Source organism: Myodes glareolus, chromosome 26 (genome assembly GCF_982192425.1).
Source record: "Myodes glareolus chromosome 26, mMyoGla1.1, whole genome shotgun sequence".
In the NCBI taxonomy this organism is placed as follows: Eukaryota; Metazoa; Chordata; class Mammalia; order Rodentia; family Cricetidae; genus Myodes; species Myodes glareolus.
The window spans coordinates 16,694,003-16,721,424 of NC_142051.1; the positions used below are offsets into that span (position 1 = coordinate 16,694,003).

The following is a 27,422-nucleotide window of genomic DNA, read 5'->3' on the forward strand; positions in this document are numbered from 1 at the left end:
TTTATGATTCATGCTAATTTTATGTGCTGAATCTCAATTAAAATATTGAGTGTTCATCTATACTTCCTTGGTCTGCATTATCAAAATGCATGTTCAGTTTCTTCAGACCTACTGGATCAGAATCTTTTAAAGTAGTGCCGAAAATGGACATCCACACAATCTCTGACTTCTGTGGAAGTTAAAGGACTACCATATGTCATAGTTCTTCAATATTTTCACTGATGGCCAGGCATTATTATTCTTAAGTTTTAAAAAGGTAATTTATTGAAATTTTACAGCAGGTTCACTTTAGTTATATTTGCCTTGTTTTACTAAGAAGTGACAGTTCTCAGCCTATTATATGGAGATTTTCCACTCAATTTTTTAAAAAGTATACTTATATAGTATTTGTCAAAGTATACCTATATAATATTAAGTGCTGTGGGACAATAGTCTTTTATCCTGTCACTTGTATTATTTTTAATAAAATGCTGATTGGCCCAGTATGTCAGGCTCTTCTTAACTAATTTTTATAACTTACATTAGCCCATAATTCTTGTCTATGTTGGCCACGTGGTTTGGTACCTTTTTCTGTGAGGAGTCACATCTTCCTGTGCATTAAGAAAAATCAGGTTTGAGCAAGGAAGACCTCCTGAGAAATCTCTTACATGAGGAATGGCCCAGATGTCTGAGTTCTATCTGTATCCAGTACAGTTCAAAGACTGCTGCCTGAGATGATCAAGCCTCACAGGATACTCCAGTCAGTACTTGATCACAATTCTAAATTTTCTTCAGGTCCCCATAAGATTATCAGCACCCCCAATCAGCAGGAAGTAGCTTGGAAAACTACACCCACATTCCCAAGAAATGGACTGTGGTGTGGATATTTTCCTTTGTTTAGAATGTTGGTGGTACGAGAGAATTGTCTGTATTCTGCCAATCATGTTTTAAATAAACATTGATTGGCCAGGCAGGAAGTATAGGTGGGAAAACCAGACAGGAAGTAGAGGTGATGCAATGAGAACAGGAGAATTCTGGGAAGGAGGAAGCTGATTCCTCCCAGTCCTGTGCAAACCACTGAGGAAGCAGGATGTGATCTGCCAGCTGAAAAAGATATTGAGCCAGGTGGCTAAAATAGATGAGAATAATGGGTTAATATAAGCTACAAGAACTAATAAGAAGCCTGACCTAATGGGCCAAGCAGCTTTAAAACTTATAGAGACCTCTGTGTGATTTTCTTTGGGGTTTGCTGGCGGTGGGTTACCGGGTGAGACAGAAAACACAAACAAGCAGACCCCGATCATATTACATGTTGGTTACAAGTTGTTATGGATAATGGTCAGGAAAAAAGCTAAACAAAGGAGATTAGATTCAGAGTTCTTGTTTTAAAAAAGGGGATGGGATGGGGAAGTGCTGTGGGACAATAGTCTTTAATCCTGTCACTTGTATTATTTTTAATAAAATGCTGTTTGGCCCGTAGCCAGGCAGGAAGTATAGGCAGGGTAACCAGGCAGAAAGTAGAGGCAGGGCAACGAGAATGCTGGGAAGAGGGAAGCACAATCTGCAGTATTGATCCAGCCACAGAGGAAGATGTGACTCCCTCACCAAAAAAGGTACCAAGCCTGTGGCCAACATAGACAAGAATTATGGGCTAATAAGTTATAAAAATCATTAAGAAGAGCCTGAGATACTGGGCTAATCAGTTTATAATTGATGTAGATCTCTGTGTGATTCTTTGGGACTGAATGACTGCAGGACCAGGCAAGGCAGAAACCTCAGGCAATTAAGGTATGCTTATATAGTATTTTACACTCATATATAGAATCCTTAACATTCAGTCAACTCTTAAGAATTGCTTCCTGAAAAAGTGGAAAGATAATTTAAGCTTATATTTCTGAAAACAGTGCATCTAATTACATAAGAATACTCTTGTGTTTTCAAATCTCTACAAGAGTGAAGAAACAGTAGCATGGGGTATTCTCCAAAGTGCGGTACCTCACAACAGGCGTAGTGCAAGGGAGATATGAAAAGTCAGCTCCTCAGAGGACTGTGCACACACCTTGCAGGAGGACTGTGGGAGAACCTGAGGACCTACTCAGGGGCCCCTGACTCTGGCGTGGGGCCACTGGGAACTGCATGGCTCCCTGATCATCTTCCTCCTCTGGCAGCCATCACTCCCGGAGGTTAAGATACAGGAGGTATCAGTCATTTTTCTGTTTTGCCCAAAGTTGTTGGTTGTAATTTTAAACAGAATTCTGTCAATTTCCAGTTTTGCCTCTGCTTCCATTTCTTCCTTGTCATCCATGCTTTCAAACATGTGATGATAGAAGTCACAAAATAATCCCACACCAGTTTAGAATTATGAATAATAAAAGGGTTATTTATTTAAGGGAAAACTTACAGATCACTGTCCTAGATAACAGTCCTCTGCGCGAACAGTAACAGAGTCTAGCAGCCAGAAGAGAAAGACAGAAGAGAGAGAGAGAGAGAGAGAGAGAGAGAGAGAGAGAGAGAGAGAGAGAGAGAGAGAGAGCACACTTTACAGCTGCTTTTTACAGTATCAGAGACCACACCTAAGTGGACTGGTATCTTAAAGGCTGTTGGCTGAAGGAGCAGAATGTGTCCCCACAGAACCTCCCTCTTTCGTTTAAATAAGAGAGTTCCAAACCCAATACAAAACTATATACACTGGGAACAGATGTCAAGTATAATTAGAATTACAAGCAGCATAAACAATATTAAGCAAGGAATTTATGCTAAATATTTTAATAAATATTTTATCCTAAGGAGTCTAAGTCTTGTATAGGAAATGGCTTGGCTAGATCATAAGAGTGCAGTAACTATGTCTATCAAATCTTCAACCCCATCAAAAGCCTGAGAAGGGAGATATTACTTGAGCAGGCAGGAAGTACAATCAAGCAGCTTCCAAAGTGAGCAATATATGATGGAGACAATTAGCTACCTAAACAATTACCCAAAGTCTCATTTTGCAACGTTGAAGCAACCAACTTTGGCTAAGGCCTAGCATAACTGACAGTCCATTTTCAGAGGCAGGAAATTTTTCAGAACCATCTTACCCTGTCTTGGCAAGATTTGACAGTCTTTTCCTTGTGTCCTGCTTATCCATTTCTGAACACCATGTACTTTGTCAGTGTTTGAGGTATGGGCAGTTCCTTGTTCAAAGGTCAAGTGTGCCAAGAAGAAAACTCCAAGTGGAGTGTCTTCAGTGCTCAACATTCTCTTGGGAGTAGATTGGTGCTGTCAGGAGCAATCATGTCTCATGTCAACAGAACCCTAAGTTATTTAAATGTCTTGTTCTACAGATCCTTGAAGTGGTTGAAGAATACCTATCTAGACAGAATACAGTCTATGTATCTAAAGAACCTAATTGATTTGACTGTATGTACAACAAACATGAACAACTACTGACCTATAATATTTAATACATATATAACTTAAAGACTAAAACTTCATGTCAATATTAATCTGTAAACAGATGTGCAACAATGAGGACACTGACCTCAAAATGTAAACAGTCTATAAGTATCTTGACTTAGAGGTAGTAGTAATATATAATGCAATAATGAAAATATATCCTAAAAGTTGTATCAATATACAAAATGTCCTAAACATACATATATACAATCTGACAGAATAACTTTGCGTAGGTGTACAAATAATGTAAACAAAATAACAAATATAATTTGAACTTGTATCAATACACAAAACTGTATCAATGTAAATTATCCATAAATAATAGCTCACAAGTATTCACTCTATTACCCATTTTTATTATCCTTTTTTTTTATAGAACATAGTTTTCACCCCAACCCTCTATCTAGTTCAAGTAATAATCAACAACCCCTAGTGTTCCCAACCCTAAGGACAAACTTTTTTTTTTGGGATAGGTGGCATCCTCTAGAATTGCTTCTTGCTGTCATGGGGGCAATATTCTCTTAATAGGATCCTGCAAAAGGAAAGTGATGGTTAAGTTTCAAAATTACTGTCTAGTGTAGTAGCAAACAATTTCTCAGCAGTCTTAGCGCTTTCCAAAATTCTTATTTGGAGTTCTGGCCAGAACGTCATGAGAAGGTGTGCCATTTCAGCAACTGGTACCCAAAAAACAGGTCTTATAGTAGCACTATCAGCATCACAATGTCATCACAACCAGGCAGAGTTGTTGCTGTGGGGCCCCATCTTATTCTTGGAAACTTCAAATATTATTGCAGTCTGCAGTTGTGACCGAGCCGCAGAGGAAGCAAGATGTGACTGCCTGGCCAGAAAAGGTACCAAGCCACATGGTTAATTCAAATAAGAATTATGGGTGTTAATGTAAGTATAAGAATTAGTTAATAAGAACCCTGAGCTAATGGACCAGTTTATAACTAATGTAGACCTCTGTGTGATTCTTTGGGACTAGGTGGGACAGAAACATCAATCCACAAACATGACCTAACATATTTATGATTTCAGCTTCTATGGCCTGGGTTTCTGGGATCTTGACAAGACTTACTGGCTTCCATTGTGTCTATTCTGCAGGAAGTCAGCTACTTGTTGGACAGTTTATTTCACAGCCTGTTTATTCATCCCCATTAACATGGAATTCACACATATATTGGTTGTAGAGAGCTTGCTTCCATCCTGCCTTAACATGAAAATTCCTCAACTAGAACCACACAGAAGGCATCTTTCTGGCCCTTTGCAGCTCCGTCCTTCACAGATTGTTTTCTTCTGGATGTCTCCTGTCTGCCGTTGGCAGCTTTTGTTTTTCCAGCTGTGGTGGTTTGTTCCCAACAGCCCATGACAACTTTTTGCCCTGCCTGGTTTTTCATTCCCTCCTTCCAGATAGGGTATATATGCCTTTTGTGTTTTTCTTCAGTCACATAAAGACTGTTTCAGAACCAACAGCATGTGTACTCTTTAAGACTTCATTACTGGATTTGTCTCCATTTATTATTGAATAAAATGTGAATAAGACCAGAGCCTCCTGCAGGGATTCTGAACAGCTTAATCAGTTGGTTCCCACTTGGAGCTGCAGATAAGAGTGTTTTACTTGATTTGCTCACATTCTACCTGGTTTTCTGAAAAATATCTGGTACTCTGGCTAGTCCAGGAAATGGGAATTGCGGGCCTCTGAGTGTGCTGAAACCAACGTCAAACGAATGAAGAGAAAGTTACTAAACTCACCCATTCACATTTTTAAAATGGTATAGCTTATGTCTTAGTGGATATAAGCCATGTTGACTTGGTACCTTTTACGGCGAGGCAGTCACATCTTGCTTCCTCTGTGGTTGAGTCATGACTGCAGACTGAAACTTTCCCTGTAATTCTCGTTGCCACACCTCTACTTCCTGCCTGGTCACCATTGCCCCACCTATACTTCCTGCCTGGCTACTAACCAATAAGCATTTTATTAAAAATAATACAAGTGACATAATAAAAGACCATTGTCCCACAGCACATAAATATTCTCCTGTGTAAATTGGCTTTTCTACACGATCACCAAGATGAACTTTTGCCAAATATTTCCACTTTATAGTCAATAGTTCCTCACGTTCAGGGTTAGAGAGTACATTGGTGACATGCTGGATTTATTCTTTGGGTTCTAAGATGGGAAAGCCATACTCCTGAAAGTCAGAGGGAGCCTATTTCCACCACAGTACAGCAGTGAGAAAACCAAGACAACTTCAACATAGTGAAGATCAGTATCACAGAAAGACTGTCCCCTGACAGAAAATCCAAGAATCCAATAGTTGTTCAGTCTACAAAGCTGGATGTCTCAGTTGGTCATCTTCTATGTGGGAATCCTGGAGAAGTAGGCTCTAATATCAGTGAAGAAATACCTTAGCATCAGGATATAGGAGTGAGGGCAAGTGGGCAAAAGACAAAACTACTTCCATGTCCTGAAGGTGTGGCCTAGATTTAGTGTGGATCTTCTGATTTGGAATGATCCAGTCTGGAAAAGTCCCTCAAAAGTGTGCCCAGATGCTTAGGTTTTTAATTCCAGATGTAGTCAAGTTGTCAACCAAGAACAGCCATCATCACAAGCACTGTACTTCCAAACCCAGGTTCAGCTGTTGGCTACGTGGTAGGCTAGCAAAGTTGAGAGAAATAAGGACTGTGATTATTCACAAGAGTGAATGAGAAGCCCGTCTTCCTAGGGTCAGCAAGGGCTTCTCAAAGGAGAGATTAGAAAGTAGAACAAGTGAACTGGAAATGCAGGTGTCATGAAAATTGGCTGTACCTAGTTGCATTTCAAACATTTGTGTGTTGGTATAGGTAGATGGCCATTTTAAGCTATATATGTACAAACCATCCATTCTTATTGCCTATGTGCATGAATGCAGGTACTTAATCACTACTAAGCTACTATGTTCTAACCACTCTCAGGTACATGCTTCATGAACTATACGTGTGTTGGCTGGGACTGTCTGGCAAAGAAAATGATATTGTATAGACGCTTGTATGGGTTTCGTAAAGGATATCATTACAGGTTTACTTCATTTCCTATTGTTAATAAGCTCTTACAATACTAAATAATGTGAAACAGGCTAGAAAGTTGCTTTAATAAAATAAGTGGTTGGAAAAGTTAGGAGTGGATGGTGTGAGTATCGAGCGGTAACTACCAAAGAACCTGAAGTACATACCCCGTGGGATCCGGGAGTCAGATGTCAATGGAAAACATCCAGACATACTGATGATTGCATTGGTGTGTATTAAAAAATCCAACCCTTTCTATTGCCTTATTCAATGTACAGTTAAGAGATACAAATATGAAATAACTGAAATGATGTTTTCAAATCAATACAAGTTATTCAAAGAAAAATGAGCAGACTTTGTGCGGCAGGCATCTCAGCTTCCAAACTGCCACTACTGCTTCCCTCTTACCACCTAGACTGCTTCTCACTCACACATCTGCCTCAAGTAACTTCATGGCTGCTCTCTCTTCTTCTTGGGGAATTGCAAGGTAAATTTAAAGTCATTATGGTGGTGGCCGCACTCAGGTTCTTATGCATGCTAGGCAATTGAGCTTCTAGAGGCTTACACACCCAGCCTATCTTTCTCTTGGTGATCATGTATTTCCAGTCAGTTTCTTATTTAGCCAGAAAGGTGAGTGCTGTACAAAAGAAGAATATGTAGTCCTTATTTTTCACATTTTACCTACACACAGAAATTAATAAGATGGGAAGATTCCTGTTGTGTACCATAAAGACTTCTACATCTTCTTGCTTCTCTCAGTTAATAAATTTACCTTTTAGTGTGGGAGGGCCTTCTGACTATGTGTTGCTTTTATTGGTTAATGAATAAAGAACGGTCTTGGCCCATAGCATGGGAGGAGGAAGGCGGAGTCAGAGAGAAGCCATGGATCCTCTGCCTGAGACAGACACTGGGAATATTACCAGGTAAGCCACTGCCATGCGGTGAAACACAGATTAATAGAAATGGGTTAAATTGATATATAAGAGTTAGCCAATAAAAAGCTAGTGCTAATGGGTCAAACAGTGTTTTAATTAATATGGTTTCTGTGTGATTATTTTCAGTCTAAGCAGCTGGGAACAAACAAGTGGCCTCCTTACAACAACCTTTAGTATTTACAAATACATTTTTGTGTCTTTATTCCCATAGTCTGCTGCTACCAAGATCCATTTCTAGTTTACAATGATTTAAGGGCTGGTTGATAGTATTTCTTTTGCTTTCATTATTATCTTTATTGACAAGGATACCTATGTTGAAAGGCACTAGCATACTTAACGTAAAGATTTTAGATCCTCAGCCAATCACTACCATGATCACTTGTGGTCCTGGACAATGGATCCTGAACTGTATAAAATAGAAAAAGCAAGCCAACTGCTCATCTACCTGCATTTATCTCATCTATTTCCTGATTGTGAATGAGATGTGCCTGGCTGCGGCTGCGCTACCCATCACAGACTATACCGTGAAGAGTCAGGTAGACCAAACTCTTACACTCTTTAAGTTGCCTTAAGACAGCAGTTATAACCAACTATTAGATTGTATGTTTTAGGTTGCTTTTACCCCTTAAAAAATCCCTGTGACAATTCTCCACTTCCACCCTTGTATCCCCTGGTGATCATAAATCTGCCTTGATTCTTTTCTTTTTTTTATTGTTTATTTTCACATCTAGGCATTCCATATAAACAAAACCATGCAAACTCATGGTTCTTTGTATTTCACTTTTTTTTTGCATAGCACAATATTTTCAAAATTCACCCATAGTGTGGTCTTGCATCAGTTTAGGGGATTGCATATTTCATTTCTTTGTACTACCAAGTGATAGTCAACTTATAATAGACAATATTTTGCTTGTCTTCTCATCAGCTGGTGATTTTTAATTGCCTTTTCTTTTATGAATAATGTTATCGTGAACAATCTTGTACAGTCTTTCTGTGGTTATGTTTTCACTTTTGACGTATATATACCTAAGAGTTGAGTTGTTGAGTTCCAGCTGGAGTGGGATTGTTGTACCCAATGACACTTGATTGGGGAAAAGAGATTTTCCCTTTCCTAGCAAGTATCAATTGTAATTGGCTTCTTTGCCTATAGGTGGGACTTTGTGACCACATCCATTCACTGGGATGGAACTTTTGTCTGGCTTGGATTTGTACAGGTCTTGTGCATGAGACATCACAGTCTCTGTGGGTTCATATGGGCATCAGTCCTGCGGCCTCTGGATGACACTTCCAATGGAGACATCCGTCACCTCTAGCTCATACACGCTTCCCGTTATTTCTTCTGCATTGATACCTTGAGGGGAAGGGTTTAAGACATTCTGTTTAGGCTTGAGCGCTCCTAGTTTCCTCATTCTCTGCACATTGTCCATTTTGATTCTGGCTTAATTACCATCTACTGCAAGAAGTTCTTCCCTCTACCTCAAACCTTCTCTTTGCTGTTTCCCACTGCCTATGACACTGCCAAATTAACTTTTAAAGATTCAGCCTGGACAACTCCCCAAAGAGTTTCAGGATTCCATAATGTATTACTGACTTCTCTGTGACTTGTGCTTCCCATGTCTTCTGAAGAGAGGTCAATCTCCTTTGTTCTATTTGGTTATTGTACACTTGCTTCTCTCAGCTGGACCCCTTGTGGGTCAGTGTTGAATCTTATATTCCTATGCATCCACAGGATTCAGTTACATTGCTCAATACAAACTCAGAAACAATTAAAACCCAATCAGTGTCAACACATACACTTCTGTTTTGAAGAGTCTTCATTTTATTTTCTAGATAAACAAACTGTTCAAGTCGCAGATTTTGTTTAGTTCTTCAGTTAAACAAATACACTTGGTAAAGAATTTTCTATCTCCAAAAGGATTGGCAAGCTCTCCAAAGTTGGAAAAGTAAGAATATAATTTTATCTATGCCTGTCAAATTGCTGGATCTGATCACGTCACAGATGGAGGGGAGCAGTCACTGAAAGTATTAAAGAAGTGGTGGGTCTATTTTGTTCCCATGTATTTCTTATTTAGTAAAGAGCATTCTAGAAGGTTAGTGTCTAAGTCCAAGCCTCACATTTCTTTTTCAGAACAAGAGCCTGAGTATCCCTCTACATAGAGATGTTACAGGTTTTGCAAACAGACCTTTTATGAAAGCCATCACATACAGGCACACATGTAAAGTTTGCACATCATAACATGTCAGCTCTCAGAAAACTTTTTAGATTTTTTTTATTACTTTTAGAAAGCACAAAGCCCTTATATTCATAGCTGCTTAAAGACTGCGGGTGACTTTCCAGTAGCAGGCTTGAGAGTTAACCCTAGAGGGCTTGTGTTTTGTTGCAAGAGGAGAAAAATCACCCTGATGCTTTGTTCTCCATCCTCTCCTCCCAAAGAGCTACTCGACCTCGGAAACAAGCAAATCTCATCATGAGCTCAGATAACCCCAGGCTTCAGATCTGTAATCTGACTGTGGCCATCAGCAACCAGAAATGAGTTTTTTCTAATCAGCCTTCTATCAGTGCCCAGTCACTCATATAAAAGAACGCAGGGAGGGAGGCAAGCACACTGCTCTTCAGCACCAGGGTTTCTGGACAGCGCCCCGAGCAGGCTGCTGTCACTGGCCTCTTCCTCCTTCGTCTCTGCCAGGGTTGCCCCTCTGGTCCCCCCTGCTGCTGAGAAAGAAAATTACATCGGGATCCATGCAGCCCGCAATGATGATGTTTTCCAGCAAATACTGGGCCAGGAGAGGGTTGTCCCTGGATTCTGCAGTGCCTGAAGAGCACCAGCTAGTTGGCAGCTTAACAGTGAGTATTTGGCACTCTCTGGTGTTCTCTAGGGCAGCAATTGTCTTAACCTCACCATATGGACACCTGCTGTAGAATAAGCATGCACTTCAACTCCCTCCTCTTCTGTAGTCTTGTCTCACTACCTCCCTTCTGTCTACCTGAGCTCTTCCCAAAGTAAATCAGGGGGTGAATTAGAGTGGAAGGTTATGCGAATCAATCTCCTAAATTCACTCCTCCCTCAAAGTACAGAACATTGAAAGGCCGATAGGAAGATTTGGGAGAAAGAATTAAATATATTTCGATGGTTTCTACAAGACAGTGCATCTCAGAATGTGTTTTCTTGAATTGAAGTGCAGGTTTTGAAATAAAAGAGGAACCATTACCATCCAGAGGTTTTCCTGCATGCCACATTATTCCCCTTTGTATAGGTTAATTTATGAACTAATGAAAGAAATACTCCTTGTTTCAATATTTGCAAGATATTTTTGTATTTAAAATACTGACATTAAAGAATGGTATTTGTAAAAGTACAGTTCTTGCAAAGGTTTAGATACTAATCTGAGCAATAGTTATGAGATTTAATAAAAACAGTACTTTTGTTTTATTAACAAAATATACTCAGGCTTCTGTCATTAAATTTTTTAGGGGCTTTTTAGGGGCTGCTTCACTGTTGTCTTTCCTGTTTGTCAACAGATTTCAAATTCAGTTTGTCAGAGAAAAAAAAAATCAAGTTTAATGCCTTAGTTCCATACATGTGCATTCTACTTATTACCTCACAAATGTTGAAAAATAGCCCCAGTAACTTTCTTAGCACTATTTAAATCAATTTGTGAAAATGAGGCCAAGATGTAAAATAGAATTTCTAACACTCAAATATCATGAATATTTGGATAAGAAGTTACATTGAGGAATTCTGGAGTCAGAACAGAATGCTAGGAGGAAAACACAGAAAAAAAACCCCTCAGTTATGGGTAATGTATGACCCTTTCACATAAAAATGCTCCTTAGACATATGAGATCTGGGGATTATGTGGAGATGCTGAAGCAGATGTTGAGACTATGAAGACATTTGAGCTTTTAATGACTAAACCCACTGTCAAATGCCAGTGTTGGTATAAACTTCTCTCCCTGAAGCCATCAATAATAAAATATCCATTCCTATTACATATAAATTCAGCAAGTGAGACAATCTTAATGCATGAAAATAAAGCCAGTAGAGAAATTGAAGGAAGATGGCGGCAAATCCCTTTTCACTGGGGTCCTTATAAATGTGTGGGCCTCGGTTCCATGAGGATGTTGTAGGCTCATGTGATTATCTTCTCCCACCATTAACTAGGGAGACAGCTCTCTGTTTGCCCAACTCTGCATTCATATGTAATGAGTACAAAACAGACCGTCGTAATCTTATATTGTCTGTCAGATGAAAAGTTCCCAGCTTTGTATCTCAAATTCTGTGATGTGCCTTGAATTGCTAGAATCTGTCATTTTTGTCTTTAGCCAGAAGAACTTAGTCATCGCTCAGATTCTCTTGTTTGTTCCTAGTGGTTAGCTAGATGGTTCTTCCTCTCTCTTCTGCCTGTCCAACTGCCTGTTTTATTTGTGACGGGAATGTACTAGTCACTGTCCAGGATCAGCTTCCCACAGCGGGATTGGCTGGACACACTGCTCTGTCATGGGCTTTCTCAATGAGCAGGCAGGTTTAGACTGACGGTTTGGGATGGCAATGTGGGTCTCGATGGAGAAATGATTCTTTTCCACCCATGTCCTGACTTGTTTCAGAATGCAATAAATCCTACTGTTTTCAGAGACTTCATTGAAGCTACCTTTGCTCTTGCCAAAACTATGTTTGGTCTTATGTTTGGTATTTTCGCTAATGAATAAAGTTTACAGATGAACCAACTAAGATAAATGATCAGATTTTATGCTGCAACATTGCCTGAAAAGAAAGGCAGGATTCCTTTCTGAACGGAGTAGGAGGATGGAGGGGGGATAGGATTGGGGTAAGGGTAAGGGAACGGGAAAAGAGGAGGGTGGGGAACAGTGGTTGACATGTAAAATAAGTGAAAAAATTTAATAAAAAAGAGAAAAGAGAAAAAAGAATGGCAGGAATTATCTACTTATATTACTTTATACTATTGCAGTGGTGGTTGTGACTCCCTCTGTGGTTTGGGGTCAAATATTTCTTTCACAGGGGTTGTCTAAGATCATCAGAAATATCAGATATTTACATCACAATTCATCACAGTAGCAAAATTACAGTTATAAAGTAACAACGAAAGTAATTTTATGGTTGGTGGTCACCACAACACGAAGAACTGTATTAAAGGGTCACAGCATTAGAAAAGTTGAGAACCACTGTTCTTACTGATAATTAGGTTTTCGTTACCATCAAACTAAAGGAAACCTGACCTCCCTTTAAGTTAATTCTCTAGACACTACCTTGAAACAGTGCAAAGAGTACCTCAGCAGAGAGTAGACTAGAATTTCAGACAGTTGAGCGCCATGAGGGCTCCACTATGAGCTAGTGTGGTGGATAGGGCGTCCAGCATTCAAGTGGGATCTCTAGACAAATTAAATTATGGAGACCTCTGGAATCTGGATGATATTTGTGCTCCTATTTCTTGAAGCTAAATAAAGCTATTGCTGGCAAGAATGAGGACAAGAGGGGAAGCAAAGAGAGCGGCAGAAATGACACTGTGGAGAGCGGCAAGACAGCAGTTGTGTTCTCCTTGAAGAATGAGGTCGGAGGACTGGTGAAAGCTCTGAGACTCTTCCAGGTAAATGCCCGGTGCCCATTTGTGACTTTACAGTGGCTGTGTGCCTGGCTGCAGACCTGTCCCCTGATCCAAAGCCATTCCCGAGTCCATTTCTGGTTAACATCAGAAAAAACTTCGACGGAACCCAATGTCACGAGACTTTTACAAGGGAAGCTTCCCCTGCCCAACCGTGAAATAAGCAGGGTCACGGGAACTGTAATTTATTAACTCAGAGTTAGCCTATTAGGAATCCTGCACACTGTTGCCAGGTAAGAAAGTCTGTAGTCAAAAATGGGAGCTTTGCAGTTGAAAATGCAAACACCACACACACACACACACACACACACACACACACACACACACACACGGTGCTTCAAAATATCAAGAGTCTTTACCCTGCTTTGATTTACTAAATTTGAACTGTGCTTATGTAATGAGGGCATATTTATTGCATAAAGTGAGATACATGAATACAGACACTTCCTTAATAATATGTGGTATGTAAAGCTATATTACTATCTGTCTGTCTGTCCGTCTGTCCGTCCATCCATCTATCTATCTATCTATCTATCTATCTATCTATCTATCTATCTATCTATCTATCTATCTATATGTATACACACATATATTTTGAAGGAGTGTCTTCTAGAAAGGTATGGCACAGTCTCCAGCATAAATCCCTGTTTTGAGTCCTAAATAAAGAACTTGGGTGAAGGGGAATACCTTGTACACCTGCTGTTTCCTCCACCTTAAGTAGAAACCCTCACAAATGTGTCTTGTTGGATGCCAATGACTGGTTGCCCGGGATATAAGTTGAAGAGTTTGGCTCTTCCTGTGCCTTAGGCTGTTGAATAGTAGACACATAGTTCGGGGATTTGGACCTGTGCTCGCTGTGTTGGTCAATCATTGCCTGCTCCTCAGTTCAATTTCCTCATTTGTAAAATGGCAATAATGATAATTCCTACCTAACTGGGTTGTTGGGATGAAATAATATGAGAGTGTTTTGTTAAGTGCAGACAGGAGGCATTATTTGTGATGCCCCTAGATGACCATAGATGGGAATTAACCTGATTCAGAAAATGTTTTCTTGTTCCCTTCTGGCCTTGAGGAAAAGATGAGGTACCGTAAACAGTGTTAATGGAAACCTGGAGTAGTATTTTACACATAATTATGCCATGTAGGGCTGTGTCCACACAATGCCCAAAGGCAAGCCAATTCAATTAGACAGCTGGGTGCGCTGGAAAAAAAGTCCCTGTAGAAGGAAGGGGTTTGCACTTTGAGTTTGCACACTGCCCTCAGCTAGTGACCGGACCTTAGATAAAACTCTTAACCAACCCCCTGGGACCTCAGTGTCCTGGTCTACAAATATCCACTCTGACCGAACCAAACATTAAAAGCCCAAAGTGGCACAAAGAACAAGGAGTCTTTGAGGCCTTGAACTTAATATTAACCCTACTTTGATTATATTAGCTAATTTATAAGATATAGCATTATTGCAAAGCTTCATAAAAAAGAGAACGAGAACATCTAGGCATGTCTCTGAAGCTGCGCTGAAATCCAGAGTGTCAGGGAGGTGTGTGCTTATGGGGCAGGGCATGGCGAGGAGACCTGAGCCGACAACCGACCAGGGAGAAAGGCGTACCAATGGGAAACTTCAACCACATTTTTAAGCATTAAAGTATGATTCTTCATGGAATAGCTTGCTGTAGGAAGACTCACAAGATGACAGCTGCAGAATACAGCCCAGTGAAGCTAGCCCGGCAGATGCCAGAGAGTCACTATGTGCTCCTATTTAGGGGTATTACTATTGTGTTCTGCCTCTTCCCTGCACTTGGCCTGCTTTCCTTCTGCCTGGGACAGCCTCTCTTCCATGCTTTGCCCGTTTGTCTTCCTAAAGTTTGGGCTACGCTTTGATCAATATTTTCAAAATTATAGGCCATTTTGCACACCCTCTGTTTTCTGCCTGCCATTTTTATTAGTCATAATTTTCCCAAAAACGGGTTCCTTTACTTTTTATTTTTGTTATTGTTATATGTAGAAGGCATCTTGCTATGTGGCCTAGAGGAATTTGCAATTCCCTTGCCTCTGCCGTCTGAGTGTTGGGATTTTAGGCATGAGTCATCATACCTGACTCTATATGATTGCTTAATTCTTAAACTTTATTTTAAAAGTAAGCCTTCTACTATTGTAAGATTGAGACGTGGAGCTTTGTATGAAAACACAAAGTTTAGGATACTACATTATGATAACGTAATAGGCAGGCTAATCATCACTCAGTAGCTGTGGATGTGGAACCCTTCTGAGAAATGATGCTTACAATCAGGATGTATTTTATAGTACCTTTCTTTTATATGTCTTCAATGCCTTCCTACATGGAGGCATGGCAACTAGTCTTCCTTATTAATCAGAATAGTAGCTGGGAAAATTCTCAGCAAAGCGTAGCCATTCCTCCCTTGTAGGTACTTGACACTTCACTCCTTGATAGCCACACATGACTAGCATCTCATTCACCATGCCTGGAGTGTGATTCAGACATATCACGCATGTTTCCACAGGAAAAACATGTCAACATGGTTCACATTGAATCCAGGAGATCCCGGCGAAGAAGTTCTGAAGTTGAAATCTTCGTGGACTGCGAATGTGGCAAAACCGAGTTCAATGAGCTCATCCAGTTGCTGAAATTTCAGACCACCATCGTGACCCTGGATCCGCCTGAGAGCATTTGGACCGAGGAAGAAGGCAAGGGGGATTTCCGTTTTTCTTGCTTGTTGTGTGCTTTTGCAGTCTGATGAATGTCGCAGAGGGAAAGGCAGGGCCGGCGAGCTAATACTGTTGAACCTGCGCTGTTTCCAACAGAACTGGAGGATGTGCTGTGGTTTCCGCGGAAGATCTCGGAGTTAGACAGGTGCTCGCGCAGAGTCCTCATGTACGGAACCGAGCTTGATGCGGACCACCCAGTAAGTGCTTCACAGGATCCCCTTCAGCTGTCCTCTCCCGGCGCTGCCCTGTGCCAGATGCTGTGTGTGCCGTGTTCTGCGCTGTAATTTCCTATCTATATCCCCCCCGCAGCTGAGAGCAGACTTTCAAATGATTAAGCTTCCCTGTACATGTGTTGGCTGGAAGGAGGTCAGAAAGATGGCATTTTCACTTACAGTTTATTTATAAAATAGTTGGTTAGGGGAGGAGAGTGTACGCCTCGGAGGATATTTCTGTGGAATTAGACAGCCTAAAATATACCTGCAGATGGTGACCCTTGGAAGAACGATGAACTGAAAATTGATCACACCTTTGGGAAGCTAGGGAGGACCGGACGTGATGGGGGCTCGGTGAGAGAATAAAACTCTTGCCATTTTCCTTGACTGGAGGTAGTTAGGAGCTGAGTTATATGCTTGACTTCAGTCTCGACGGAAAGGCAGAAGGGCTTTAGAGCAAGGCCGTGATGGAAGAGGCATCCTTCCCACAGCCTCTCCGAATCTATCTACCATTTCCTCCTCTACTCCAATAAAAGTGACCACCTTTCGAGAAATATGACACTTGGGTGAGCATTTCCCACCTTTCCCCCCGCCCCATTTTATATCAGTTTTTATTTAACACAAGAGACCCGGAACTTCTTTATGGCCAGAATGAAGTACAACGAAGTAAGCAATACACACATTCATTATGAGCGTCCTTCTCTCCCCCGCTGTCTAGAAGTGGGCGGATAGAACAGTGAAATCTAAGCGGATCCGTCATGCTTAGTGGAAGAAAGCCTTTGTGTTGGGAGGGTAATGGCTTGCAGAAACTCACACTATTGAAGGTGGAGAAAATCTGAGAGTGCAATTATATATTGTACCCTGAATAGTGGTGCCTAAGTGTGAGCGTAGACTCGGCAGTAGCAACAGCCTCTGCGACCTCACTTTAACCAACGCACACTTCTTCAGTTCGGGATCCATGGGCAAGTTCAACACGAACAAACTTTTATGCAAAGTAGTCATTTGGCGCAATGTACCAATTCAAACATGCCGTTCAAATAATGGTTCAGCACACTTAATAGTGTTGCATTATATGTAACAAGCTGAAATAATGCATACACAGTGTGTTGTGTTTGCAGCATAGCATAGACATTCACAGTCACAGTGCTTCACACAACAGCCATGGAAAACCCATTAAAACAGTGGCTTTAGTCATCTTTACTAAAGGCTTTAATTATTTCCTCTCTCTTACCCAGTTTCAGTGGGACTGGAATTAGTGCCCACTGATTTAAATGATTTGGAGGATGGATACTGCATGGATACCAGCTGCTATTGCAGAATGACCTTGGTGAGGTCCATGGACCTCTGCACCTTAGGGTTCTCTAATGTAAAAAGCGGAAATAGCAATTCTTACTGACCTCAAAGGGGTGTTTGAACTACTTCAGAAAGCAACCGGAAGGCAATTTGGCCAACAGGAAATGCTTAAATTCAGCGAGGGAACTGTCGTATTAAACCATCCAGATCAATATGGAGATAGTAGAGGTGCTTTTGAGGACCTCCCACTTCTACAAGCTCCCTTAGTGGAGGTTTAAAAATCACTTACCCCGGAGGAAGGAGTATAGCCATTTGGACGAAGCCACTGCAGGAGCCAGTGACCTTGCTGTAAACAAGAGGTATTCCAACATCAGGAGTACATTTTTTTCTGGGCTTAATTTTATTCCATTACTCCCAATTACACCTGCTTTATAATACCTTCACTTATTTTCTGTGCAGCCACTTGAAATAATTACAAGTACTTAGCCATCCCCTACGTCTCTTGCCATTTTCATAAGCGCACCAAATGTTCATTATGCAAAATCTGATATTGGTAAGCTAGTGCTTTGTGAGTTTTTATTTGATGTGGATGGGAGGGGGTTGTCTAAGCACTTCTTACATCTGAGAATGATTAAAGTTGTAGGAAAGACAGAGGGACTATTGCCGTGGGACAGTTCAGGGAGGACTTGGAACATACATCACGCTGTGTTGTGGGATATTTTTTTAAATAGGCAAAGATGTGTTACATTTGTTTATACTGAAGAATATTACCTTTACTGTGTAAAGGTTACTTTTGTTTGTGCTGCATTTGTTTAATGATGTAAGGATGCGTGTTTAATTATGAAAAGATGTGTTGCATCTGTTTCATCTTTATTAGACCAATCAGTTGCCCTAATAAAGAGCTGAACAGCCAATAAATAGGCAGGGAAAGGATAGGTGGGGTTAGCAGGCAGAGAGAGAATAAATAGGAAGAGAAATCTAGGCTCAAAAAGAAAAACGAGGGCTGGAGAGATGGCTCAGAGGTTAAGAGCACTGGCTGTTCTTCCAGAGGCCCTGAGTTCAATTCTCACCAACAATATGTTGGCTCACAACCATCTGTAATGAGATCTCGTGCCCTCTTCTGTCCTGCAGGCAAACATGCGGGCGGACCACTATATACATAATAAATAAATAAATAAATAAATAAATAAAAATAAAATCTTTGGCTTTTTGGGACCCTAGCCTGTTTGGATGCACACCTTCCTAGAAGACCTGGATGGAGGGGAGAGGGCCTTGGACTTCCCACAGAGCAGGGTATCCTGCCTTCTCTTAAGGAGGGAGGGGGAGGGGGAGGGAGGACGGTGAGTGGGGGAGTGGGAGGGGAATGGGAGGAGGGGAGGAAGTGTAAATTTTTGAATGAAAAAAAAAGAACAGAGAGGAGAAACAAAAACAAAACAAGAGAGAGAGAGAGAGAGAGAGAGAGAGAGAGAGAGAGAGAGAGAGAGAGAAGGAGAGAATGAGGGACATGCCCGGGGCAAGAAGCCAGGCAGGTGCCAGCCAGCACACATAGAGGAGGAGTGAAAGTAAGACACAGAGAAGAAAGGTAATAAACCCCAAGGCAAAAGGAAGAGAAAGAGAAAGAGGTTAATTAAGTTAAAAGAGCTAGCCAGAAATGTGTATAAGCTAGGGCAAGCATTCAAAACCAATGGTAAGTCTCTGCGTCGTGATTTGGGAGCTGGTTGGTGGCCCCAAAGAAGCAACCTGGTACCGTGCTGCTTTGAGAAAGTGTTAAATACACGGGCCCGCGGCTCTCAAATCTTAATAGACAAAGAAATTGCCTGCGGAATACTTTGAAATACAGTGATTCACTAGGGCCGAGAGTCTGCATGTCTTGATAGCTCCCAGGTGAGGCTCACACTGGAGGATATGGATCCAGGGATTCTGACTGGCCAGGGCCTAGACTGGGAGGGTCTTCCAAGGTGTGGTCCGAGATTCACTCTTCTGATATTTTTAAAAATATGAAACCTCAAGATGCTCCCCAGAAGCTCAGGGAAGGAGGCTTTCCACCAGCAGACTGGGTGGTGGTGGGGGTTTGTGTGGAAAGGATCTATAGCAGATTTCATGGGGTCCAGGTGTGAGAATTAGCATCCCTAGCCCAGCGGGGCTCAGCCAAAGCAACCCACTTCAATCATCTGTGGGGGAACTAAAAAAAAAAAAAAAAAGTACGTCCTCGCTCTTCAGAACTTAAATCAGAATCTCCGGGAGGAAGGGCCAGGTTTGAAGTATTATTAAAATGACCCCAAGTGGTTCTAATATCGCACCAGGGTCGAGCTGCTGAGATGCCTGCTTGAGTTGCCTCATAAACTGAACTGAGCACATTAGGGCTCAGGCTGAGTCTTCAGTTCACTTTGATTTAATTTGGGGTTCGGATTGTACAGAAGGCCCTCTCTAAGTACCAGGGTCACCAGAGTTTTACAAATAAATATATAAGGCTGCCCAGGAGAATTGGAAAAATTTGTCACTTATCGGAAATTGAAATTGAACTGGGCATCTTGTATTTTTATCTGGTACCCTACCCCTGGCTTCCGTCCAGAATGGGTAGCCAAAGCGTGTGTGGAGTGGCTGGTTCAGCTAGCTAGTGCCTCTTACTGCGCCAGTCCGTGGATGAATCCAGGGCGCTCTGGATGCCCCACACACTTTGTAATCACTGCCACTCTAGGCTAATGAGCCGTGATGAGCAAATCTCTCTCTTGCGTCCCTGGAAAAGGTGCAGGTGTTTGCTGAGGCAAGGGTTGAGAATCTTCTGGAAACCAGCAGATTATGATGCGGTTGCCATGGTGTCCAGCCTGGCAGGAACCAGGGGACAGATGCTATGCTTTTCATGGGACTCTTTTTCCCTTTTTCCTGGCCTACTTTCATTTCGAATCATGAATGTGCTTGGAATTCTTCGGCTTTTCCACCCCAGGTAGCCGGTTTCACTAGTGAGTGAGGAACCCACTTTCCAGCATGATTCTGTCTACCCTCTACAGCAGGAGACCTTTTATTTAGGCCAAAGGCCCATTTGTAAATGTGGTAACTAGAGTCACAAGTTTTGTCTATAGGCATTTTAGGGTTTTACAAGCCTGCCTACAAGCCTTTGTTTAAACGATCTGAATTCCAGGCCCAAAGAGGGGGAAAACGCTGGCTACTGTGTGTGGGTTTCCTCATTTTTACAGAGTCTTAGCATGATCTGAGGTGGTATTTCTCTCCCTCCTCCATTGCTAACTCTGGCTATTCCAAAAAGAAAGGTAATTCTTCAGTTATGTCCAGCACACAGCCCCATGAGGATTTCTGGCCTTGAGTCTCATTCTCTTTCAGCTAGATAAGAGAATCAGGTTGTTTTCTAGTGAGTTTGTGTTCCTTTTGAACATCCCACTTTGCAGAAATGTCTGTATTGTTACTTTGGCAGGTAGACCCTTGTGGGCACCTCCTTTACCTACCGTTGAATCTTATAGACCCTGTAGACTACACTCCTGCTTGTCCTCTGTTTGTGGTAGAACTCCTGGCCACTCTTGGTGGTATAGGCTTAAAGAAGTAGGCACAGTTCCTCCAGGGCTTTTGATGCCTTGAAGAAACAAATCCAGAAAGAATCAGTTGTCTTTGTATGAAAAGAAAAGGAAAAATGAGAAGCCCTTTGATGTGAGGAGAGATGGTTCAGTAGACCGGGAAGTAGAACAGGGAGACCTGTCAGGAGTTCATGGGAGTGAAATGACAGACTCAGTATTTAATTTCCCAAGTGGATGAGGTTATAGAAAAATTTTTTAAATTATAATTTGAAAATTTAGATAAGAATCTGGCAGTTGGCTAAGACACATTAATGACGGAGAGTCCCTCAGTGGGATGAATGGAGCTAGCCTGCCCTTGTGCATGAAGCTAGTCTTAGTGTTGCATGGTGTGATCATAAAGTACAGCAAAACCTCTTTAATTCGTGCTAATTTGGGGATTTGATAATTACTCGGAGCGACCGAGTCTGTAATAGATGTTTCATTTATTAGTTATTTACACATAGCAATTAAAATTTGGTTGAACGCGTCAAACCTGTTTTAATGAATAGCTAAGATTAACCAGTTATTAAGATCAATTACTTGTAAATGATACTTGAAAACCTAGAGATACTGTGGAAAATATTAGTTTACTTAACTAAGCCCTGCCACTTGCCTAGTGGGAAGGTAACTCTGGCCTGAATTCCCACACATCCCAAATTAGTAGACCCAGATTGAAAGAGGTTTTACTGTAAACACAATTCGCCTTGCCTTTGCCGGTGTCATCAAGTCGGTCATCTGAGGATAAGATTTACATTTGAATTGAACACTCAATAAACACCACAGTGATTTTCTTTTAGGCCTTCTGCGGCTAATTTTTCAGCACTCTGTTAAGTAACTTAATCTCTTTTCTGTTTAAGGGATTTAAGGACAATGTCTATCGACAGAGGAGGAAGTATTTTGTGGATGTGGCCATGGGTTATAAATAGTAAGTACCTACATAACTCTTTCCTGTCAATGGCTAGTTAGGAAAAGCATGTGCTGTATTTAAACAGCGCTGCCTTCACTTTAACTCTTGCGGAAGACGGGCACGGACCATTTTAAACACTCTCCAACTCCCTTGGCTTTCAATGCTAACTCTGATGTCTGACATCTGGGTGTAATTGTGGGATAATGAGACCTGTGGGCCTCATGCCAAGTGCTACATTGACGACAACCCCTGCATTTGCAGCTCCATTAAGGCAAGGAGCCATTTCCGCTCACTCTGGCAGGCTTGAAAACCCTGCTCCCGTTTTCCTTTGACTTTTCAATAACTCATTTCGGCGTCCCAGCTTTCCCAATAAAAGGAGAGAATTAGGCAAAAATGGGCAAAGGAATCCTGTAAGCAGCCAGCCTGGAGCTAAAATGTGCTTGCTTTTCCGTGGACAGGAAACTATCCTGCAAACTGAAAGGATTATGGAAGAGTTTAATAATCACACCTCAGGACAACAGGGCTGGGGTGATGTTGAAGTGGGGACTGTATTGTAGACGGTGTTCAGAGACAGTGATGGTTGTAGACGGTGATCAGAGACAGTGACAGGTTGAGTGTGTGCACTGTAGACGGTGATCAGTGGTATTGATGACTGAGCGTGTGCACTGTAGACAGTGATCAGTGGTATTGATGGCTGAGTGTGCACTGTAGATGGTGATCAGTGGTATTGATGGCTGAGTGTGCACTGTAGACGGTGATCAGTGGTATTGATGACTGAGCGTGTGCACTGTAGACGGTGATCAGTGGTATTGATGGCTGAGTGTGCACTGTAGACGGTGATCAGTGGTATTGACGGCTGAGTGTGTGCACTGTAGACGGTGATCAGTGGTATTGATGGCTGAGTGTGCACTGTAGACGGTGATCAGTGGTATTGATGGCTGAGTGTACACTGTAGATGGTGATCAGTGATATTGATGGCTGAGTGTGCACTGTAGACGGTGATCAGTGGCCGTGATGGGCTGAGTGTGTGCACTGTAGAGAGTGATCAGTGACAGTGACGGCTGAGGGTGTAGCTGGCAGGGATGTGCGTGCTTATGATAGGCTCTGCTTGGAACAACAGAGTGAGCGTCCTCGCTGGTACAGCTTTCAGGCTTCCACTTTTTCTGGTTTAGGGTCAGCAATAAGAAGTTTGTCTTCAGGACAAAATGTAAATGCATACCTGGTAGGGGAAAGAATTTTTTCTTACTTTAGTTGAGACTAATTAAGGTATCATTGATGAGGATTTAGGATGCCATGTGTACTATAGAGGGCATCAGTATTGCCTGCCTGCTTTCTTTTTTTTCTCTCTTCCTATTTCTTCTACTCTTTACGCCCTCTTCTTTTCTTTCTCTCATCAGGCAAATAATCTGCTCATTCCTCGCTTCCCTTCGCTCTCTAAAATGTATCCCTCCCTACTCCTAAGGCCCAGGCACCCTTCATCCTTTTACCATTGTGCTTATAACAATGAGAACTGTATGGCAAAGTTTTTCTACAGTATCTACTCTGTTCCAGGCGGTGTATTCCCAGTGCTGTGACTTTCTACATCAACACACGTGACTTGTTGTGGCCCACGCCTAGTCTCACGCCCCCTGTTGCCCTGCCATTGCTCTCTATCCCCATGTCCCAAAGTATCCCAGTCAGCAGGCCGGGAGAGGACTGTGGTGGACTGAAGTCACTGTTAGAGGAAGCTCCAGATGCTGGGCCAAGACAAGCTGATTTGGTGGTGGTATGTCCCAGGGACCACTCATAATAGAGGCATTGGCTCGAAGGAAGTGCATTTATATGGGAAAGAGGGGACAAGTGTTGTCGGGGTTTCTGTCCTGCCACAGTCGTTAAGTCCCAAAGAAATTACACAGAGGTCTATATTAACTATAAACTGATTGGCCCATTATTCTTGTATATGTTAGCCACATGGCTCAGTACCTTTTTTCAGTGAGGCAGCCACATCTTGCTTCTTCTATGGCTGGTCCAGGACTGCAGAGGAATGAGCTTCCTCCTTCCCAGAATTCTCCTGTCCTCATTGACCCGCCTCTACTTCCTGTCTGATTGTCCCGCCTATAGTTCCTGCCTGACTACTGGCCAATCAGCATTTATTTAAAATATAATTGACAGAATACAGACCATTCTCCCATACCAGACAAGGGTTGCAGGGCACTTCCATAGCTAAAGGCCTGAATGACTCAATACTTATAACTGAGTGCTCAGGAGACTGAGCTTGGCATGAAGCTGCCAACTCACCCGCTTCTCAGAGACCAGCCTTATAGAACTCTCTCTGCTATCTCGGGGAACAAGAGGGGCTCTTTGTTCCCACATCAGGGGAGGGCATGCTGTATCTGAGCACTGTTTGGTAGGGTAGAGAGTCAATCAAGGAGTGCTCACCCCAGAGAGTTTGCAATCCAGCAGCATCAAAACCTACCCCTGGGACAGTGTTCTGAGGTTAGACTGCAGGCAGAATCACAAAGCGCTTTGAAGCTGGAGTTGGATGATCTGGGTTGAATGGAGAGCTGGCTCCCCTGTCTCCTCAAGCCCCTTCATCTGCACGGTGTGTCTATCAGCAGGCCCCGTCTGTCTGACAGGATATAGCAGTGATGTAAAAAGATGACGCATGCACTGTGCCTGGCGCCCTGCCTGGACCCCCGATCAAGGCTCAGCGCGTCAGCTGTTATTAGTGTCTTCCTGCTACGCTTTTGCTTGCTCATTAAGATACTGCTGGGTAAACTGATTATTTCTGTGCTGACAACAGTCCTTTTCATGGAGGGATTTCATAAAGAGAGATTATACTCCCATTTTTCACGTGTGAAAGAAGCTGTCAAGATACCGGTAACAAACTGGCAGTTGTCGCGCGTGCTGCTTGGGAAAGGGTAGAGTGAAGAAGTTACTCATGAGTTGCTAAAGCCAGGAGAATATGACCCCAGGGCTTGTGCAGAGCAGAGAGCAAAAGATTTCACTTCAAATGCTGCATTTCCTCATGCTAGAATAGCCAAGGTTTACCCGAGTTTGAGGATGAGCAAAGGATAGCCCACTCTTGTGCAAAGTCGAGTATGTGTATGTGTGTGTGTGTGTGTGTGTGTGTGTGTGTGTGTGCACAAGTACACATCTGTGTTTACAAGCTCATGTGTTTGGGCTTTCACATCTGCTGTAGTCAGGTGGAGGAGGGGCACAGATACTAAGAAATTCCAAACGGACCTAAGACTCCTTTTTTTTAAAAAAATATCTATCTATCTATCTATCTATCTATCTATCTATCTATCTATCTATCTATTATGTATGCAATATTCTGTCTGTGTGTATGTCTGAAGGCCAGAAGAGGGCACCAGACCTCATTACAAGATGGTTGTGAACCACCATGTGGTTGCTGGGAATTGAACTCAGGACCTTTGGAAGAGCAGGCAATGCCCTTAACCGCTGAGCCATCTCTCCAGCACCCCCTAAGACTCCTTTTTTTGTTTACAGAAAATGATGGGATTTCTCATGGAGCTAGATGGTTTCTAGTGCTGACGACTGAGTGTGCAATGTTGAAATTAACTAGTACGCCAATGACTTAAAAGAAGGTCCTTCTAGTGTACTTTGACCAGATTTTGCAAGCCCAAATTGGTAGTACTGGTCTGAGGACCAGATTATTTGAAATTGGCGTAGTACTGAAAAAAATAGCGTGCGAGGGACCTGCCAATTGTTTGATGACACAATTAGGATCTTTGGGAGTGGGGTGGAGATGGGGAAATACTGGTCAAGGGGGGTGTTGTTTCTGATTGACTGAAGGGATAAAGTAAAAGTCCCCAAATATCATTTAGAGCCTTTGCTTTGTACCTCCTAAACACAATTATAATTTGTCAATATTCAATAAATAAAAATAGGTACTGCCTGGCATGGGGAGAACAATTTGACCTCAGTGATTAGGCAGGGCATCCTGGACTCTGGGGCGCGGTGGTAGGTACATGGTCAGAAACACTGAAAGTGATGGAGTACAGGTGGTTTGAGGTTTTGAAGGGATCACAGGTTGTAGTCTGAGGAGGGTCTCGGCTAAGAAGCAGAAAGAGAAATGAGATACAGAATAATATATATTGAAAACACAGCCAAGAAGCCCTCCAGGGGACTTGTGTTGAATACTATATTTTTTTTTATGATAGTCTTGAAAGGATAAAACAGGGGGGGAGAATCAACACAAGCAGAGAAAAATGAAAAAATTCCACTGTCTGATGAAAAAACAGCAGGGCTCAGAGTCCATATTACTGTGAACTCCAGCGAGGTGAGGGAGCGGAAAAGCGCCCGCATGCTGAGAATTGTCAATAGATGCCACTCGGGCACAGGTCTGATTGACAGCACAGCTGAGAAACTTGATTGATTACCCAGAGGCCCACAGCTGCCCACAGACAGGCCCCTCCACTCAGTCAGTGTCTGCAAGGGCTTAATGGTCTCGCCAATAATAGCCTAGGAAGCAGTCATTAGTGCAAGCTTTATGCCTCATGGCAGACCTGAGAATGAACACCCAGCCCAGGAAGGGCACTGTACGAACCTCTGACATGCACATCACACCCTGTCCTGCGCAAAGAAGCCTAGTATAAGAGGGGAGGATGCCCCTCAATGATGTGATGGGCATGTAGACTTGTAGTTCCAAGGAAATACAAGTGTTTGTGTGTGGAGGGCAGACTGCGTATAAAGGAAGAAAAAGAGGGTGGCTTTGGTGGTGCAGATTCTAGGCGAGTGGGAACCTCTAAGTTTTCTGTCATATTTTAACCCCAGTGAATGTCTGCACTGAATTACTGGGGAGCGAGATTGAGGAAGAAATCAGTAACGCAGTTTTTATTTTATGTTTTTTTTCTTAAATTAACCAGCAAATACATTTTTCCCCCCTTGGAGGCTGGTTTAATGATCACTCTTCAACAGTGTGCGTGCATAGTTAATTAAATCATATTTTTCGGTGGGGGTAGTGGTGGTTATTTCCACTTTATTCTCCTGGGAGGAGGCCTCAACCTCCGACTTGCATTATGCCGCTGTTGTTTGCTTAACTTTCTCTCCAGCAGCAGTGTGATCCTGCCCGGGCGTAGATGGGATTTTCCTGGCTGAAATGAAGGTGACACGCTGGCACTGTTTGGTTCCTAGCGCTCCTCCCATGCACACCCCAGGAATCTGTGAAGTAGGTGGGCGGACAGCTGATGTCCCCAGGTAGGCTAGCAGGAGGGGTTCAGAGTTCCAGACCTAATTTAGGGTCGGAATCCCTGGCCCATTTCCTCATAAGACTCTTGGTAGCAAATTCAGGTATCCACGTGATTTCTTACATTCTTACATTTCTTTTCTCTCTTTGCTTCTTTCTTTCTCTCTTTGCTTCTTTCTTTCTTTCTTTCTTTCTTTCTTTCTTTCTTTCTTTCTTTCTTTCCTTCCTTCCTTCCTTCCTTCCTTCCTTTCTCTTTCTCTTTTCCCTTTCCTTCTCTTTCCTTCCCTTTCCTTTCCCTCCCTCCCTCCTTCCCTCCCTTCCTCCCGTCCTCCTCTCTATTTCTCCCTCCCTCCCTCCCTCCCTCCCTCCCTCCCTCCCTCCCTCCCTCCCTCCCTCTTTCTTTCTTTCTTTCTTTCTTTCTTTCTTTCTTTCTTTCTTTCTTTCTTTCTTTCGTCCTGGCTGTCCTGGAACTCACTCTGTAGATCAGGCTGGCCTCAAACTCACAGAGATCCCCCTGCC

The 27,422-nt window shown here is 42.4% G+C and overlaps 1 protein-coding gene across 1 annotated transcript in view; it reads left to right on the plus strand.

Annotated features, from left to right (window-relative positions):
* Positions 1-7,539: 7,539 nt before the first annotated feature.
* The window catches only part of Tph2 (tryptophan hydroxylase 2), a 101,922-nt gene continuing 82,039 nt past the window's right edge, over positions 7,540-27,422 (plus strand). The window contains exons 1-5 of the mRNA XM_085683140.2: positions 7,540-10,239; positions 12,849-12,998; positions 15,533-15,731; positions 15,834-15,934; positions 21,663-21,730. Of these exons, the coding sequence (XP_085539266.1) occupies positions 10,135-10,239; positions 12,849-12,998; positions 15,533-15,731; positions 15,834-15,934; positions 21,663-21,730 (623 nt within the window). The 5' untranslated portion in view covers positions 7,540-10,134. The remainder of the gene's footprint in view (positions 10,240-12,848; positions 12,999-15,532; positions 15,732-15,833; positions 15,935-21,662; positions 21,731-27,422) is intronic.